The 19725-nt window shown below is 40.0% G+C and overlaps 1 protein-coding gene across 1 annotated transcript; it reads right to left on the bottom strand.

The window, feature by feature from the left end:
* Window positions 1-926: 926 nt before the first annotated feature.
* On the bottom strand, window positions 927-17301 carry LOC140581706 (GTPase IMAP family member 8-like). Its single transcript, XM_072705237.1, has 6 exons — window positions 17244-17301; window positions 16591-16656; window positions 8254-8964; window positions 7005-7715; window positions 5543-6331; window positions 927-1018 (listed from the first exon to the last, which is right to left on the bottom strand). The coding sequence occupies exons 2-6, from the start codon at window positions 16607-16609 to the stop codon at window positions 927-929; spliced, it is 2322 nt and encodes a 773-aa protein (XP_072561338.1). The 5' UTR covers window positions 16610-16656; window positions 17244-17301.
* Window positions 17302-19725: the final 2424 nt, after the last annotated feature.

Below are 19725 nucleotides of genomic sequence, written 5' to 3'. Positions count from 1 at the left end.
AAACTAATGAAGAGACTCGAAAAAAGTGCCAGAAGTGTTTATTAAACAGTTTACATGAACACTGAACATATCAATGGCATACAAATTAGCCACCTATCTGTAAACTTTGAAACAGGAACTTCAATTTTTCAATTTTAATAACAAAAAATTATTAAACCATGTAAAAAAATAAAGTTTCAATTTAGTATTTCCATCTCTTTTCCTTCGCCGCTACTAGCAGCACCCGCCATTTCCGCATTACTGGATCTGTAGCGACAACAGACCGCAAAGGATGATGACCACGCCTGGGCTGATGGGAATTGTAGTTCCTGCTACCTCCCGTTCGCTCCATTCGCCTGAGCAAACTTTTCTCAGAAGACCTATCGTTTTATCGAGTCATGCGACCACGGTAGTATCGAAAAAATTTGCTATTGCGGTACGACGGTATTTACAATACCGTTACATCCCTAATATATAATATGTTATGAATAATAAATTGTTTTCAATTTGAATATTTGTACATGTTATTTTTTATTAAGCTTTAGAAAGCCCTGCTGGATATAACATAATTTCAACATTACTTGATTAATTAAGGGGCAGCATATGGCTCAGTGGGCTAAGCCCACGTCCCAACGACAGCCGGGGGAGGAGGGAGGTCCCAGACACAGCCATGATGTAATACCCTATGGCTCCCTACACCATGATGTCATACCCTATGGCTCCCCATACTATGATGCCAGGAGTATCGCTGGTGTGTCTCTCCACAACATTGGCAGGATTGGTCCTCTCCCCTTGGCGCCACCATACGCACACATGACGGTCATCCATGCTAATGCAGAACCAAGATTCATCACTAAACATTGTACAATGCCACTCATAATCAGTCCATGCCTCCCAGTTGACACCACTCCAAACACAGCCATCGCTGTGCTGGTGTTAACAGCAGCCTACGCATGGGACAGTGAACCTATAGCCTGGCTGATGACAATCATCGAGACACGGTGTGGGATGACACTGGGTGTTGTAGAGAGTCCAATACCTGTGTCCAGATGGCAGGCGCAGATGTCATGGGGTTCTGTAATGCTTGGGCCACAATACGACAATCCTCCGTTGGTGTGGTCTGTCTTTGGCAACCGGAACCTTCATGATGTGTGTGGGTGCCCTCATATCCCCATTGTTTCCAACATCGGGCGACTGTGGCATCTGCATGCCCATCATGCCGGGCAATTGCACGATACGACCACCCGGCCTCATGCAAACCCATAATGTGACCCCTATCACACTAATGTGTCTGCGAGGCATCCTCTGCGTCTGGTGATGCCAGCTCCTTGCAAATCATATAATTTATATACCTATTGCTGGTCTGCACATGTACCAAATTATATCCAAATCGTACCGTTACTTCTAGGTGCTTCTTTTTTGTCACTGAGAATAGTTTAGTTTGTATAACATACAACATCTCATTCCATTCATTATGGAAAGTGGTTCGGAAAATGACCTGAGGCGATTCTCAGATTTTGGTACATTTTAAATTAGATATGCCCCAATAAGAGGAAAGAATATTCAAATGGAAAAATACTACTACTACTATTACTACTACTACTACTACTACTACTACTACTACTACTACTAATAATAATAATAATAATAATAATAATAATAATAATAAAAAATATTTTAAAAAATAATATAACAACAATAACAATAATAATAATAATAATTATTATTATTATTAGTTCCATTGCAGGTTCATTGAGCCAATTCTCTCCTGCCATGTGTCACGCCCCGTCGGTGAACCGGCAATAGTAGGCGGCTGCCCCCGACCAATACCGGGACTCCACGTTAGATAAAAGCCCGAAAACACCACAGCCCAGTGTGAGGTATTGTAGATGCAAAGATACATACTGAGCGTGCATTTCCCTGTCTCCCGTATAGTTCCATTCCGCCCTGCCCGACTCTCCCTGCAACCCATCTCAACCTCCCTCCTGCCCTTCCTCCCCTCGCTCTTCCTCCTCGTGAGTACCTCGTGTGCCTTGTCTGTGTCTTCGGACGGACCTCTCGGCTCTCCCCCTTTGCCTGCGACCCCGACTACGGACCCGGATCCTGACCCTGGCCTGCCTGATCTCCTGATTTTCGACCCTGCCTGCACGACCACGTCCCTGCCCGCTCCCAGTCACTGTTCCTTCTGCACTGTCCAATAAAGGCTCTGTCAATAATCCCTCTGTTGGTCCTAGCGGGTTTGTGACACCATGCAAGACACTAGGTTTCATTTCTCTTGTTGTAAATCACTTTGGATAAAAGCATCTTCCAAATGAATAAATGTAAGACAAAAGCACAAACATCCATCCATCCATCCATCCATTGTCCGTCCCCACTTGTCCTATTCAGGTTCGGGGGGGGGGGGGGGGTTCCGGAGCTTATTCCAGAAGCTATGGACACAAATCCCATCACAAAATTTTATTAAAAAGACATAATTACTGAAAATACATATAAGTAAACTGAAAGAAACACTTATAGTATTTTTAAGATCAAATATATAATATCATAATCAGACCTACATTCAATGCAAACACAGACTTAATTCTCAGGTTGTTCAAATCATTGCCAAAACACACTAAGTATCTCCCCATGTTTAAACAGGCTCAAAGAAACACGTTCTGGCATGATATGTGGAATGTCTTGCAAGCTTCATGAGGATTCATCAGTAGTTTGTGGAGTCTTGACATTCTGTCAGGATACGCATGATGTGTGACTGGGGGGCAGGCATTTTTGGGCAAGACAAAGGGGTTTTATTGGGATCAAGTCAAACAGAACAGAACTGGGGCTGAAAACAAACGGAACCGCGAGGGGTCAGGAATGGAGGACTTACACAGGGAAGGACATGGGCAAACAGGAGGAGCAAAATCAATACCAAGACTGGGGAGCACAGGGAAGGGCTTATATATAAGGACTAATGAGGGAGCAAACAAGGGCCAGCAGGACTGAATCACACAAGGGCATGAACAAGAGTTAAGATTTAAGAGATTTAAGACTTAAGTGGTAATAACTCAGATAAAATTGCGTACTTCCTAGGAAAGTAGGTAGCCAATTCAGAGAAACATCTCCTCAATTACTCATCAATTCAAATTACAGTTGTTGTTATTCAAGGTTTATGTTGATAACAGCCCAAGTTTAATTATGTAGAAATTTTCCAACACATTACTTTTTCTTACATAGTTATTGTTCATGGATACATCCATTTATGAAGCAGTTTTTAAATTCACATTTTAATTTTACCTTATACTTGGTAACAACCCCTGCAGAAACCGATTTCCTCTAGTGTCATGGTACATCTTCTTAAATACTGGGTATGTTCTTGCAGATGTTTTTACAATGTACTAATAAGCTGAAACTGTACTGTGAAAGGAAGCCTTTGTTTATTTCCATGGTATTACCAGAGTTAAAGGGTAGTAGTGGAGATTTTTCTTAGCAGTTGTGTTTCTCTGTATTTACCTACTTAGTGTCACGTCCCGATCATTCCAATCCTCCTGTGTGCCACGCCCCCTCATTTACCTCGTGTGGAATCCCTGTGTTATCAGCTGTTTTTAGTTTTGTTAATTGCTGTAGTGTATGTAAACACGTGTCAGCGAATGTTTTTCTAGTCCAGCGTCATTCCTCCTTGTTGTTCCATGATCCTGAGTGTGTCTTACCCCTAAAATAAACCCTACGTACCTGTGGAAATTAACCATTAATATACTATAATTTACATATATTTATCAGTTAATTACTTAAAAATTTGAAGATTGTACAAAGGAGGGTTACCGCCTGGTGCAGGGGTGCCATAAAGAGGAGGGGGGGGGGGGGGGGCGGCAGTTAGGATGATTTGAAGGGGGCTCAAAAAAAATTGGCACATAATTGTATTGGTCTGGGTTGGGGGCCCAATATGATATGCTTTCCTGGGACCCAAAGTCTCTAGCGGCCCCCTGTCTGGTGGAAAAGCCCGGCAACAAACCGCACCGGCAGCACAGTGTTACACACTGCGACAAAGAAAGTCTATTCTGTATGATTTATTTATTAAAATTAGATTTCAGTTTGCAGTTCATTGAATTTCTGGTCATTTTTCATGTTCTGATTTTCATGATCTGTCTAAGAGAACAGCTAATGGAATTTTAAGCAAAAATGGAGCCTCGACCTAAAGAAATACTGACATGAATTATATAGTGATAATTATTTGATATTAAAAAAATACATTATGATAAAACATTTTGCCACGTCTCCCAGCCCTAAGATCCCTCATAAGTGCTTTCAGTATCTGACAAGGCTGAGGAATGTCCCTGGCTTGTTGTGATGTCAGCGTTCCATGAGCCAGTGAAGACGTCCCTGCTTGGTATTTCCCCAGTTTATTACAAAATCATTTCCTCATAAATCGTTTAAATAACCAGCTGAGCCACCCTGAGTCTCCAGCTTCAGAGGGAGCTGTAGATGCAGACGTCTGTGTTCCATAACCAGATGAAGATGACCCTGCTTGGTTGTTCTCTGCCCTCTCTGATGCCTTCTTGTGGGACAGCCGAGGTGCCTGTCCTCCATCCAGTACTGAACCTCCTGCTTCAGAGGGGGCTGTAGATGCAGATGTCTGTGTTCCATAACCAGATGAAGATGACCCTGCTTGGTTTTCCTCCAGCCACTGTGACACCTTCTTACTGGACCGCCAAGGTCTCATTTCTCCACCCAGTACTGAAGATCCGGCTTGAGAGGGAGGTGGAGATTCTCCACTGACTGAAAAACAATATAAACAACAGGCCATGTTTCAGTGATAGTGCAGAATATAACATTATGAAATCTAGAGGTTATTAAAAAAATTAGTAATCAGGTGATGTCCACAGAAGGAATTATACACAAATGCCTCCTGAATAATATTTCCAAATGGTAATTACACATTACATGGTAAACAATTGTGATCATAAAAAATGAAACAGAGGCAAGAGGAAGATAAACATGTTTTCCTGTTTTCACATTTGTATTGTAATAAACACCAACAGTGCATTAATTTCAGGATGTACAGGCAAAGAAACAGTCTGACAATAAGTGCCAGAGTCACTCACTAACCACTGAAAAACAAAATCAGTTAAATACACAGTGAAGGCACTGAAAAATCAGCTTGATTATAGAAGCTGTCAGTGTTGCTCCCCAGAGCCAAACGTAACCCACACAGTCAGAGGAGGGCCGGTCCGTTACGCTGCTTCCTGTAAGGATTTACAGGAACCGAACTGGATCACAGCTCTGATTATTAACAATTCATCAAAAGAGGATTTAAAAAATATTTTATGAGTAACATATTCCATAGTGAAGGAAAACACTATATCTATTATTAAATATCTCAATCCTTTCTTTTCCTTGTTATCTGAGGTGCTTTGTCAAGTGCAGATAAACTACACACAGTTACATAGAGTTAAGTGGTGTTTAATATGCAGGTTAACCCCACAGCTGTAGTTAGCAATTATAACAGGCTATTCTACAGTTATTCTTTGTATTTTTTACACATCCATGTGAAACCTGCAAAAAAAGTGTATATAGACAAACTTACAATAAGGAGGAGTAGAAATACTGCGCCTCCTCCTCCGTGGAGGCTCATCTGTCTGAGTATCACCCACCAGCAGTGACATCATCTCTATCAGCTCTTCTTCTCTTCTGCTCCATTCCTCCTCAAACTGCTGTTTTGTGTGTTTACTGATTCCTGCTCTTTCTACTAACTGACCCCAGGATTCCATCCTTTCTCCCACAGTGAAGTGACGCCCACGGTTTCCTGCCACCATCTCCTCCACCTTCTCCAGCAGCTCAGTGACCTGAGTGACATCACCCCTCTTCTCATTGTTGAGAACATGATACCTGTTCCCACATTTCCCAACCAGCCACTGGAGGGCCTCCCCTTCAGCCTCTATGTGCTGCTCAATAGTTCTGTCTCCCAGCCAGTCTCCCCAGGTGAACAGCACTATAGTGTGTCTCCAGACTGTCCCACTGAGAAGATCCAGATGTTCCTCCACTGACCTCCTGCGTGTGTCTGTGAATGATGCATCTACATTTAAAACAATGAACAGAGCACAGGGTCCAGGGGGACACAGAGACACACTGTGCACAATCTCCTGTTTGTCCAACTCTGAAGTATTTTCCACAGACCAGTTCTTCCACCATCCTGGTGTGTCGACCACAGTGACCTGCCTCCCAGCCACTTCCCTCTGTCTCTTCACACACTGTGCAGTTCTTCTCTTAGTGACAAACTCTTCTCTCCCCAGGATGGTGTTTCCTGCTGAACTTTTCCCAGTCCACCTCCCTCCCAGCAGAACAATCCTCAGCTCTGAGAGATCCTGTGTTTGCGCTGTGTCAAAAAAAAGTTATAAACTCATTAGTTAGGGCAGAATTTTCATGAAAAAAATCCCTCATAGGATAATTATACATAATGATATTTTTATCAGCCCTTATCTTCATAAAATAGAATAAAACGTAAAGGTGCAATATGATACATTTGACTCCTTTGCAACATTAAAGGAGAAGCTGATAGTTTGAAAATCCAGATGTTGAACATGATTTACAGGCTACAGATGCCATTACAGTCTTAATGTGTCTTACCAAAAAAAGTCTAATTATATGCAATTCTATAAAATCTCAGACGCCCACAAACTCAGTTACCTGGCCAGTTATGAAATGTGAGGTGTTAACATTCGCAGTATATTTCTGCATACTTAAAGTAACTGGAATCAATTACAGAAAAGTTTAATTCATACTTCTGACACTTAAATACCATGATTCTGAGTTTGGTATATGCTGTACAAACACTGCCATCTTTAATCAATATTAGTAATGTGCTAAACCTGTTTGTATCACATGCTTTACAATATGTACTTTTAAAAAGATTGTTTTTAGTATGTTTTCCATTAAAATGATATATAATACAGCTTCATTGATTAACTTGCCAAACTTATAAAAGTAATGATTTTTTTAACTAAAAGAAAAAGCAATTTTAATTAATCTACATCTTAAAATGAACCCACCTTTAAATAGGGCCCTGAGTGTCTTCCTCTGATTTTCCACCTTCATCATCCTCCGTTTTGCTCTCTCTTCCACTGATCTTTTCTTCTCTTCCACTTTCTCTATGATCATTCTGTCGATTTCATAGTGACATCCACTGTTTCCTGTCACCATCTCCTCCACCTTCTCCAGCAGCTCAGTGACCTGAGTGACATCACCCCTCTTCTGTTTGTTGAGAACATGATACCTGTTCCCACATTTCCCAACCAGCCACCGGAGGGCCTCCCCTTCAGCCTCTATGTGCTGCTCAATAGTTCTGTCTCCCAGCCAGTCTCCCCTGGTGAACAGCACTATAGTGTGTCTCCAGACTGTCCCACTGAGAAGCTCCAGATGTTCCTCCACTGACCTCCTCTCTGTCTCTGTGAATGATGCATCTACATTTAAAACGATGAACAGAGCACAGGGTCCTGGGGGACACAGAGACACACTGTGCACAATCTCCTGTTTGTCAGCCTCTGGAGTTTCCTCCACAGACCAGCTCTTCCACCATCCTGGTGTGTCGACCACAGTGACCTGCCTCCCAGCCACTTCCCTCTGTCTCTTCACACACTGTATAGTTCTTCCCTCAGTGACAAACTCTTCTCTCCCCAGGATGGTGTTTCCTGCTAAACTTTTCCCAGTCCACCTCCCTCCCAGCAGAACAATACTCAGCTCTGAGAGATCCTGTGTTTGCTCTGTGTAAAAAAACACATTCAGAAACTCATTAGTTGGGGACAGAATATTTGATGAAAATTAAATCATTCACATGATGGTTCTACATGCAGATACTTCAATCATCCTTTATATTTTAATAAAATGGATCATAATGTAAAAGGTACAACATGGTAGTTTTTTGTTTTTGAGCAACAATCCTTATGAAAATGCATTTAATTTCCGAAAACCTCAAACTCAGTGGTTATGGAGTGGAATAAAAGTTACACTTGTGAAATGTGTTAGTATTTAAGACAAATCTCCCGACCTTAAGAATAAATAATTCTGATTTTAGTTATTGCTGTACACATCCTGCCTTGGTTATATTAAAACTATTAATTAGCAAAACTTGTTTGCATCACATGCTTTACAATAGATACATCTGAAAGATTTTGTCACTAATGGTTTCCATTAAAGTACATTTAGTATAATTCATGTACTTATCAATTGGATGAGACTAATAGCTTTTTCTTTTAGTTAAAAAAATCATTTTGACTGATCTACATCTTAAAGTGAACCCACCTTTAAATAGGGCCCTGAGTGTCTTCCTCTGATTTTCCACCTTCATCATCCTCTGGTTTGCTTTTTCTTCTACTGATCTCTTCTTCTCTTCCACTTTCTCTATGATCATTCTGTCGATTTCATAGTGACATCCACTGTTTCCTGCCACCATCTCCTCCACCTTCTCCAGCAGCTCAGTGACCTGAGGGACATCACCCCTCTTCTCATTGTTGAGAACATGATACCTGTTCCCACATTTCCCAACCAGCCACCGGAGGGCCTCCCCTTCAGCCTCTATATGCTTCTCAATAGTTCTGTCTCCCAGCCAGTCTCCCTTGGTGAACAGCACTATAGTGTGTCTCCAGACTGTCCCACTGAGAAGCTCCAGATGTTCCTCCACTGACCTCCTGTGTGTCTCTGTGAATGATGCATCTACATTTAAAACAATGAACAGAGCACAGGGTCCTGGGGGACACAGAGACACACTGTGCACAATCTCCTGTTTGTCCAACTCTGAAGTATTTTCCACAGACCAGTCCTTCCACCATCCTGGTGTGTCGACCACAGTGACCTGCCTCCCAGCCACTTCCCTCTGTCTCTTCACACACTGTGCAGTTCTTCCCCCAGTGACAAACTCTTCTCTCCCCAGGATGGTGTTTCCTGCTGAACTTTTCCCAGTCCACCTCCCTCCCAGCAGAACAATCCTCAGCTCTGAGAGATCCTGTGTTTGCTCTGTGTAAAAAAAAAAGTTATAAACACATTAGTTAGGGCAGAATTTTCATGAAAAAAATCCCTCATAGGATGATCATACATAATGATATTTTTATCAGCCCTTATCTTCATAAGCCAGAATAAAATGTAAAGGTGAAATATGACATATTTGACTCCTTTGCAACATTTAAGGAGAAGCTGATAGTTTGAAAATCCAGATGTTGAACATGATTTCCAGGCTACAGATGCCATTAAAGGTCTCAATGTGTCTTACCAAGAAAAGCCTAGTTATATGCAATTCTGTAAAATCTCAGATGCCCACAAGCTCAGTTATGGCAAATGGACTGCATTTATATAGTGCTTTTCTACTCCTATGAGCACTCAAAGTGCTATACAATTATATGCCTCACATTCACCCATCCACACACCGGTGGTGGAGGCTGTCATTCAAGGTGCCAACCTGCACACTGGGAGCAATTTGGGGTTCAGTGTCTTACTCAAGGACACTTTGATGGGGTCAGAAGAAACCAGGGTTCGAACCTGCAACCCGGCAGCTGCCGACCAATAGCACTACCTCCTGTGCCACCATCTTCCCAGTTACCTGGCCAGTTATGAAATGTGATGTGTTAACAGTATATTTCTGCATACTTAAAGTAACTGGAATCAATTACAGAAAAGTTTAATTCATACTTCTGACATTTAAATACATGATTCTGAGTTTGGTATATGCTGTACACATAATGCCATAATTTATCAATATTAGTAATGTGCTAAACCTGTTTGTATCACATGCTTTACAATATGTACATTTAAAAAGATTGTTTTTAGTATGTTTTCCATTAAAATTATATATAATACAGCTTCATTGATTAGCTTGCCAAACTTATAAAAGTAATGATTGATCTTGTGTTTGCACAGTGTCAAAAAACGCATTAGGAATCTCAATAGTCGGGGGCATAACTCTGACGAATATAAAACTTCTCATAGGACAGTTGTAAATGCTGAGACGTATCAGCCTTTACATTTTAAGGTCATGGTCGGGATTAGGGTTTTGTCCAAGGGCGTAACTTTGGCTGGAACATTGGGGGGGTTGAGGTCTCCACCCATTACGGGGGAAACATGATTATTGGGGGGGTTGTATTAGCTGGTTTTGATTTATTGGGGGGGCTACAACCCCCCCATCCCCCCTGTAATTTACACCCATGGTTTTTAATGGATGGTCCTCACAAAGATATGAATAGCTAATGTGTGTGTGTGTGTGTGTGTGTGTGTGTGAGAGAGAGAGAGAGAGAGAGAGAGAGAGAGAGAGAGAGATGGATAATGGAATATTGAATGGGTTTTCAAAGGTGCATGTTAATCTTGTTTCATAGTATACCCCTTAGTTTTGATAACATTTGATACAATTAATGTGAGACAATTATTTATTGATTTAGAAGCTCACATTCAACAATTGGGTTTCCTCCAGGTACTCTGGTTTCCTCCACAGTCCAAAAACATGCTGAGGTTATTGGAGTTACCAAACTGCCCATAGGTGTGCATGTGTGAGTGAATGGTGTGTGAGAGTGCTCTGCAATGGCCTGGCACCTCATCCTGGGTTGTTCCCTGCCTTATAGCCTCTGGGATAGACTCTGAATAGGATAAGCGATTACAGAAAATGGATGGATAGATGCAGTTCAACAACTGGTGCAAATGTAGCTCTATGCAGCTATCAGAGCATATATTAGCTACAGTAAGTATCTTATTTACAGCAATGTGTTTGAATCAGCAATCCATGGGAGGTGTAAATTCAAATATTCAAGAATGAGTTAAATCTGCTGCTTTATATGCCTGTAATGTTGGAGAATGGGATATTAAATGTCTTAATCTACAGTAAGTCCATTATTCCTCTGTCTTTATTGAAGTTTCTTGGTAGTAGGATTTCTCATAGCATCCTCCGGACCTTCATCGTCACTTTGTAGCGATTGGTTTATTATTCACATACCAATTGTTGGACCTTTTGTAATACAAAGTTGAATGAAAAGTGGGTCACAGTAGTGTAAGTATGTGGGTATTGAATCTGGTAAAGCAGACAGTATCTCCACTTACAGTTTGGTCCTAAGTTCAGCTTGATGTGGTATTAAAAAGGTCTTAAATTTCACATCAGACATGTGCACCTCTACATAACTACTGTGAATTTATGGGTTTTTGAGATTAAGTAAAATTATATACATATATTTTTTTATATATATAGTTTTTTTTTTATAAGTTTTTTTTAGACTCAATCATTTTATCATTTTCTATATCTGGAGATTCAGACTTTGAGTTAGTGCCTAAATGGTACTTACTAATGAAATTATTTTATACCTTTTAAATTGTTACAGTTTATTAGCAATAAGTAAAAAAAATACAGACTACTTAAATCCCTGAAGTTATCCAACTAAACAAGAAATTCTGCATTGTTATACAGGCTCCTGCTTGGAGCAGGAAAGGCTTGCAGGCTAAATTACTATAGGTGCTTTCAAACTGAAGTTCCGGAACCTGGTCCCAGTTTACAAATCCTTGGGCTCGACCTGGGACTTTTGTAGTTCCTGGTCACGTTCTTGTGTTGCTTTCACACCACAAAACAAGAACTATGACCTTTATGCTAAATAAGCATGGGGGCCACAAAAAGTTAATGGGTTACACTTCATACATAATTTCATACGAAACTGCACTGCCACTCCTAATTAATGGAGGATAAATAAGTCGCTTTGTTAGTTACTGGGGGGATTGATCACGATCAAAATGGGACACTGCTTTTATTTATATTGTAAAGGTGGGTCTATCATCCATGTTCCTGTGACCATGCAGTGATTTCCACTGTAGAATCGTGTCTGTTTTTAATGCAGTGCCGCCTGAGTACCCAAATATCACGGCTATCCAATACTGGTTTTCAGCCTTGTCCCTTGTGTACAGAGATTTCTCCAGATTCTTTGATTCTTTTAATGATATTATGTACCGTAGATGATGAAATTCCAAATTCTTTGTAATATTACACTGAGGAACATTATTCTTAAATTGCTGCACTATTTGCCCACACAGTCTTTTACAGAGCGGTGAACCTCTCCCCATCTTCACTGCACAGTGTGGTGAACCTCTCCCCATCTTCACTGCACAGAGTGGTGAACCTCTCCCCATCTTCACTGCACAGTGTGGTGAACCTCTCCCCATCTTCACTGCACAGAGTGGTGAACCTCTCCCCATCTTCACTGCACAGAGTGGTGAACCTCTCCCCATCTTCACTGCACAGAGAATCTGCCTCTCTGGGAGACTCTTTTTATAACAAGTCATCTTACTGACCTGTTGACAATTAACCCAATTAGTTGTGAGATATACAACCAGGTGTTTTGTTTTAGCACTGCACGACTTTTACAGTCTTTTGTTGCCCCGTCCCAACTTTTTTGAAACATGTTGTTGGCATCAAAATCAAATTGAGCATATATTTGTCATAAAACAACAAAATTTCTCAGCTTCATCCTTTGATATACTGTCCTTGTTCTATTTTCAATTAAATATGGGTATATATTACACAGGTCTTCAAAAAAAAATAAAAAATTCAGATGCCAAGGTTTTTTGAATGGATTTAGGGTGTTGAATTAAAAAATCACATTACTTTGGCTGAATTGGTTCTAGTTTTTGAGATAATGGACATCCATTTGGTCTGTCTTTTGACTCTTTAACAGTGTCTCAGGTAATGAAATATCGCATATAATTATTTTGTATTTCAATTTGTAGGCCTACAATGCTATAAAAGCAACTTTTTGAAGCAAGAATTCAACTGTGAATTTGCAGAGGAAAGAAGTCGACTACAGTATAAGTTTGTCAACCCAGTCTTGGTTTATACCCAAAAAGTTCTGTCTTAAGTATATAAAAACATGTAAAAATTATGACTTCATCAAGAAGAGCCGGCATCAACAATCCAATTTTACTAAATGCATGAATGACAATGAGGCTTTGGCCTGGAAGAGTTTTGTCTCTGTTGTGAAGAACTACTCGGGTAATCAAAGAGCAGAAAATTATGAAGAATTGGTGCAAGATATGCTTGCTAAGTTCAGAAATGTGGCAGTTAATATATCTCCATAGCCATTTAAACAGATTTAAACAGATTTCCAGATAACCTTGGAGACTTCAGCAAGGAACAAGGTGAGAGGTTCCACCAGACTATGAGGGTGATGGAGGAGAGATATCAAGGCAGATGGGACATACACATGATGGCAGACTACTGTTGGGGTCTCCACTGTGATTGTCTTGATGACATAAAAGGAAATTGCATAAACAGCGTTTTTTGAAGCATTGACATTAATAACAATTAACAACTAATTAATATTGTATTAATCAAATCATACATAACGCTTTAATTTATATTTCACGCAGCATTTTAGAAACGGGATTGTAAGCTATCGCTTAACATACCGAAATTGCCATCTGATGGGTTATTTAATCTTTATCAATATTGAAAGTCAGTAGCACTAGGCTTGCTACTGAAATAATGCTGATGATCGCACTGGACAATCAGCCATTTTCCGTAGTGGGGGACGAGGGTTTTAGTCGCCTTATTCACCACTTAAGACGTCTAAAAGTACCAGAAGCAAAATGTTTTAAATTCATTATTTAAAAGATCAATCTTTTATTTTCTAAAGAATAAAAAAATCAGTGCTAATCTGCCTTAACAAGCTTAGCAATTTTCCCTGCTTTTTCAGAATAAAAAGAAAATATCTACTTATCCTCTTATGACTCAGTTTTCCTTATTGTGAAGCACAGTAACCTTTAACACTATATTCAAGCCTGCACATCTTGAGTGAATTTAATGATAATGATAAATCCTTTTTTAAAACATACCAGCATATAAACAGCATGATATTGATTAAGGCCGTATCTTTTATATCATGTTAAATAAAGTTTTGAAGTTTTTAAATAAAGTTCTATTTGAATTTTGTGGGAAGCCTTTTTCTTATCCCTCATTGTCTGCTCCAGATTCCAATACTCTGCTGTTAGAAGCCCCGCCCTCACTCAGGTGCACACGTGTGCAGAATGTACCTGCTTGTTAAGTCTGACGTAATGCAAACGAACCATCATGGTGGAATCGCTCACATTATTCACCATAACTACTTTCTTCAGCAAGGATATTGACCAATTTCTGATCTTTGACATTATTCTAGCATGTTTTGAAAATCATTTTTTGCTAAATGTATATAATCTAAAAAAAACATAAAAGGAAAATAAAATCTTGACAAAATACTGCTACCATATTATTGTAGCTGTTTGTGCAGAAAGCAAAAACCTAAGTCACACCGAATCATTATGTTTCATGCTACTAATATCTAGAAAAGTCAGAGCATGAAAAGGCATCTCCAAAGTGTCTCAGAAGGACTTGTGTGTCTCGCTGGGGCATCTGTGACCAGAACAGCAAGTCTTTGGGGTCAATCGAGAGTCATGGTATCCAGGGTAATGTTGGCATACAAAGGACAGACCACATTGCTATTGATGGGCGTTTCAGTGCCAAGGACTACAAAACGATTCTGGAGGACCATGTTCACCCAATGGTTCAAACATTGTACCCTGAATGTGGTGCCATATATCAGGATGATAATGTCCCAATACACAGAGCAAGACTGGTAACAGAGTAGTTTGATGAACATGAACGTGAAGTTGAACATCTCCCATGGCCTGCAGTCAACAAATCTGAATATCATTCAGTCACATTGGGGTGTTTTGGAGGAGCGAGTCAGGAAACGTTGTCCTCCACCAGCATCTCATAGTGACCTGGCCACTGTTCTGCTAGAGGAATGACTCAAAATCCCTCTGGCCACTGTGTCATTCCCAAGATAAACTGATGCTGTACTGAACAGAAAAGGAGGCCCTACTCCATACTAATAAACTATTGTGGTCTAAAACTACAGTAGGTGTTTCTGTTTCATTGTCCAACCCCTGGACTTTTTCTGCTCCTTTAATGGTGAGTTACTCTATATATAGAGGTTTCCACAGTTATTAAAGCATAGAGGGTTTCTATGAAACCATTCATAAACCGATATGGCATAAAACAAAGAAGCAATTACTATTAATTTATATGGAAGTAAACATTAAGGGTTCCCAGACGAAAAAATAACCTACGAAATCATGTCAAATAACACATAAAAGCTACAACACAACGTCACTAAGGGATAAGAATTTTTCAGTTCCGTTATAATGTTATGGGGCTACTGCTATATATGCAGTCCGTCGTTGACCGAAATATCGTTATGTGGAGCCTGACTGTATATCGATAACTGGCTCACTGATAAACCAATGCTAAACACTATTCTCACTTTTCTTAATTTTTCGTAAAAGCAAAAATCCTCTTCAGATTTCATTTGGTTAGTGAAAACTGTCGCAATTGTAGGTCTTTCGTAAAAGCGAAGTTGGGTAAAGCGAGGATTTGTAAAGAAGGGGGTGGCTTTGTGGGCCATGGAGCTTTAAGAGGTTAGTTTTCTGCTATTGCGCCATAACATCTGTTGTTTTAAAATTTAAAAGTACATCTGAGTTTAAGAGACATCATCCATTTATTGTTGTATTTGTGTTGTGTAGGATGTAACAAATGCCTGAAAACATTCAAGAAAACATCCTTTGGGGGGAAAACAGACTTCTCTGGTTTTGACCGATCATCCTGGGTCCCACGCACTTCAGAGGAACACAAGTTGTATGCTAAAATGACGGAGAAGGCAACTACAAAGGCAGCCCAAAAAAGACTGGAAGCTCAATATGGTGCCAGGTGGTCTGAACTTTTTCACCTTAAGTATTATGATGCCATACGATTTGTTGTCATTGACCTAATGCATAATCTACTTCTTGGAACAGCTAGGCACATATTCAGGTTATGGACTGAACTTGGTGTTTTAAGCACCCAAAAGCTTGAGGAAATACAACATGGTACCAAGGGCTTTATGTGGGTGATATTTACAAAGGGGGTCAAGTGCCAAAGCGAAACCTAATCGCAGAGTTCAGTATATCCTGTGCACAAATCGAAATTGAACATGTTGGTGATTGGAATTTCAGACAGCAAAAATATACTTGCAGTAATTTCATTATCAAAAGACTTTTCCCATTAACTAAACTGTTGAGAAAGGGACAAAACATCTTTCTGAAAATGTACATTTTTAATCACTATGCAATGAAAATGCATTTACTCTACTTTGAATTTGTCCACGACAGGATGGATGTATTTTGCGAATGGCTCATACATTGCCTGCTTGTAGTTAATTTACAAAATGTTCTGGACCTTGACCAACACACATTTGTAACAGCCTAAGGTCTGCTTAATAAAATGAATATGAAGTTAAATGGCAAATCTCAATATTTTCATTTAGAAATGATGAAATCCCAATGGCACTTTACAGTATGTTAGCCTTAGTGCTCTGTGCTAGTTCCCGCTTGTGGGTAATTCACCCTGGTGCTCTCAGTTACTGTCTGTCCTGCCTTTCCCTGTGTTTAGATCCTTTATGATCCCTGCCTCCTGTCTTGACCACTTGCAGACCTTTTGTATGTTACATACTATGTCTTCCAGTCTTTAAATAAAATCCCCTTCGGATACCCTGAGCTGCATTCAGATCATCACTCCTCTTCCGTCTCCGGTCGGGACAAGCATGAACTTACCATCTTTGGAAGAAGCCATGTCTTTCTGGAATTTCTTGGATTATGGAGATCAAAGTGTACCCTCTCCTGTTGTAAAATACTAGGCGTCAGAAAGACATTACAGATAACTGCAGTGACCTTTAGTAATATCAATTACTTATTAAGCATTTTCACCCATAAAAAAAGATTCATCATAGAGTCAGAAAATTTTGATAGATGCTTCATTCTGTTTATTGTAATAATTTAATGAAATACATTGTAATACTGGAAGATACAGCATATTTCGAAGACATCTGTATTCAGTTATTTACCGATAACACATAATCTTTAATAGTATTATTGAATGCAGTTTAATATCTGATACATCCTATGTTTGGCAAATGTTTATTACACTATCTTTATAGTCAACCTCTACACTTTCTTCTCTACTTTTCTGTCTTGTCGTGGCTGCTTTTCTCTACCAGATGAGTTTCAAAAACTTGCAAATGCAGCTACTGTAAAAATAATATTATATATTTTTCAGAAGGCAAAAATGACTTTTACTATGTTACCTGTAAATTCAGATTTTAACAAACAAATCGGCATCACAGACCAAAAGTATAACTATATATTTACATATAAATATATATCAATGCATAGAATAAATAGTGTTACTATGTGAATTAAAAACTGACCTGAAGTATTAGCAGTTCATGTCTTTCCCCACCACATCCTCATACAGTATGGACAATCAAACAACAAGCCCTTACAAGAAATCATAAATACACTCCCCTGGACTTTGTGCATATAAAGCAATTCAGTATCTGTATAATAGTACTTTAATCAGTCCAAAGTTCACCTTACCGACAAGCGGGGAATTTTATTGGAAACCAAACTCCAAAGAAACCAAGCAAGACAAATGAAGACATAAGCTAGACGCACGGACACAGGTACACAGGTACACAGGCACGGGCGCAAGTATACAGGTACAGACACAGACACAGGTACACAGGTGCGGGCGCAAGTATACTGTACAGGTACAGACACAGGTACACAGGCACAGGTATACAGGTACACAGGCACAGACGCAAGTATACAGGTAGAGACACAGGTACACAGGTACACAGGCACGGGCGCAGGTATACAGGTACAGACACAGGTACACAGGCACAGGTATACAGGTACAGACACAGGTACACAGGCATGGGCGCAGGTATACAGGTACAGACACAGGTATACAGGTACAGACACGGGTACACAGGCACGGGCACAGGTATGCAGGTACAGACACAGGTACACAGGCAGAGGTATACAGGTACAGACACAGGTACACAGGCACAGGTATACAGGTACAGACACAGGTACACAGGCACAGGTATACAGGTACAGACACAGGTACACAGGCACGGGCACAGGTATGCAGGTACAGACACAGGTACACAGGCACAGGTATACAGGTACAGACACAGGTACACAGGCACAGGTATGCAGGTACAGACACAGGTACACAGGCACAGGTATACAGGTACAGACACAGGTATGCCGGCACAGGCTCAGGTGCAGGCAGGAAACAGAAGCAAACACAATGACTGGCCAAGGAACAGGCCAATGGCAGGCTCTTACATTCTCAGATAATGATAGCATTACCAGGGACAGGTTTGGGCCGTTACTGATTACTAAAGTTGGCACAATATAATTTTTTCTGCTCCGGTCCCAATATTAAAATTTTGAGTTGCAGATTCCAATATCAATCTGATATTTTTTCCTCTTAATCAACTACTCACCATTAAATTAGGTATTTGTATCAATACATTTCATTTAACATGGTAAACTATCTGCATTTAGTGCTAACAATAGGAAAATATAATGATCATGTTGCTCAAACAAAAGCTATGGCACTATGCTACAGCAAGGAATATATGGCCAATATGATATATGCAATTCTAACAAAAATCAACAGAAATATATCTTAAAAACTATGCAAACTGTTGACAAATTAAATATAATAATGAAATCAATAATAAAAATATCACTGTACACCCCAACTAACCATTTCTAGTCAAAAAGTACACATAACTCTCCAGTGCAATGGAGCACAGATAAAACTTTTAAGTAGTAATCAAACTGTAGAAAGAATATAAGTCTGAAGACGTATCACTTGTATAAATGCTACTGTGTTCAGACATAAGGAAACCTAACCTTACATACACTGCACTCTGCAGTTTCCCTTCAGTGTTACGTTCCACACAGCCACATGCATTACTGAACTAGCCATTATTACTAGCCAACAATTGCTGATGAAGGTGAAGACTATTGGGACTCCATACTTTGGAGCGATGAGACAAAGGTAAATCATTTTGGAGAATTGCACTTCACCGATGGCATCATGAATTCATAGATGTACTGTGAAGTACAGAAAGAGAAGATGCTGTCAAATCTCCATGCCCTTGGTGGCCGGACACTCTTTCAACATGACAATGACCCAAAACAAACATCCAAGGCCACTGCTGCATTTCTGAGGAAGAACAGGCTGACAGTGATTCTGTGGTCAAGCATATCAGCTGACCTCAACCCAAAGGGCACCTGTGGGGAGTTCTGGAAGGACAGGCTGAGCGTCATTATCGATCCAGCATCCAGGTTCTGGAAGGACAGGCTGAGTGTCATTCTCCATCCAGCATCCAGGTTCTGGAAGAGCTCATTCTCCAATAATAGAGAAAGATAGACGGGGCAGTATATCGCCAACTTGTACATTCCTCATCTAGAAGAGTTGGTGCTGTTCCTAAAAATAATGGAGGCCATACAAAATATTAAATTTGGTAGAATTTGTTGTAAGGTGTATTCATTTTTGCAACACTTAATTTGAATACAGTGTATTTTCTTATCCTAATGATGTTGGTGACCAAGATTTTATGTTGTTAATGAAACAAATGTTTAACAAAACTTAGTTTTGTCAACAATCTGCTAATTGTTCTTGTGTTCACTGAGAAATGGATAAAAGTCTTAATTTTCAAAGAGGGTGTACTTATTTATGCTGGGTACTGTACATATGTAGCTATGTTTAGCTGCACATACTGTATACACATGATTTATCCGCGCCGTATCTACTCCAAGCCGCTAGATGGCGACATGCGTATCGATAATCATCAGTGACTCCCAAAATCTGAAGAGGACGAAAGA

Source organism: Paramormyrops kingsleyae, chromosome 22 (assembly GCF_048594095.1).
Source record: "Paramormyrops kingsleyae isolate MSU_618 chromosome 22, PKINGS_0.4, whole genome shotgun sequence".
NCBI lineage: Eukaryota > Metazoa > Chordata > Actinopteri > Osteoglossiformes > Mormyridae > Paramormyrops > Paramormyrops kingsleyae.
This window is presented reverse-complemented; position numbering and strand designations above follow the sequence as displayed.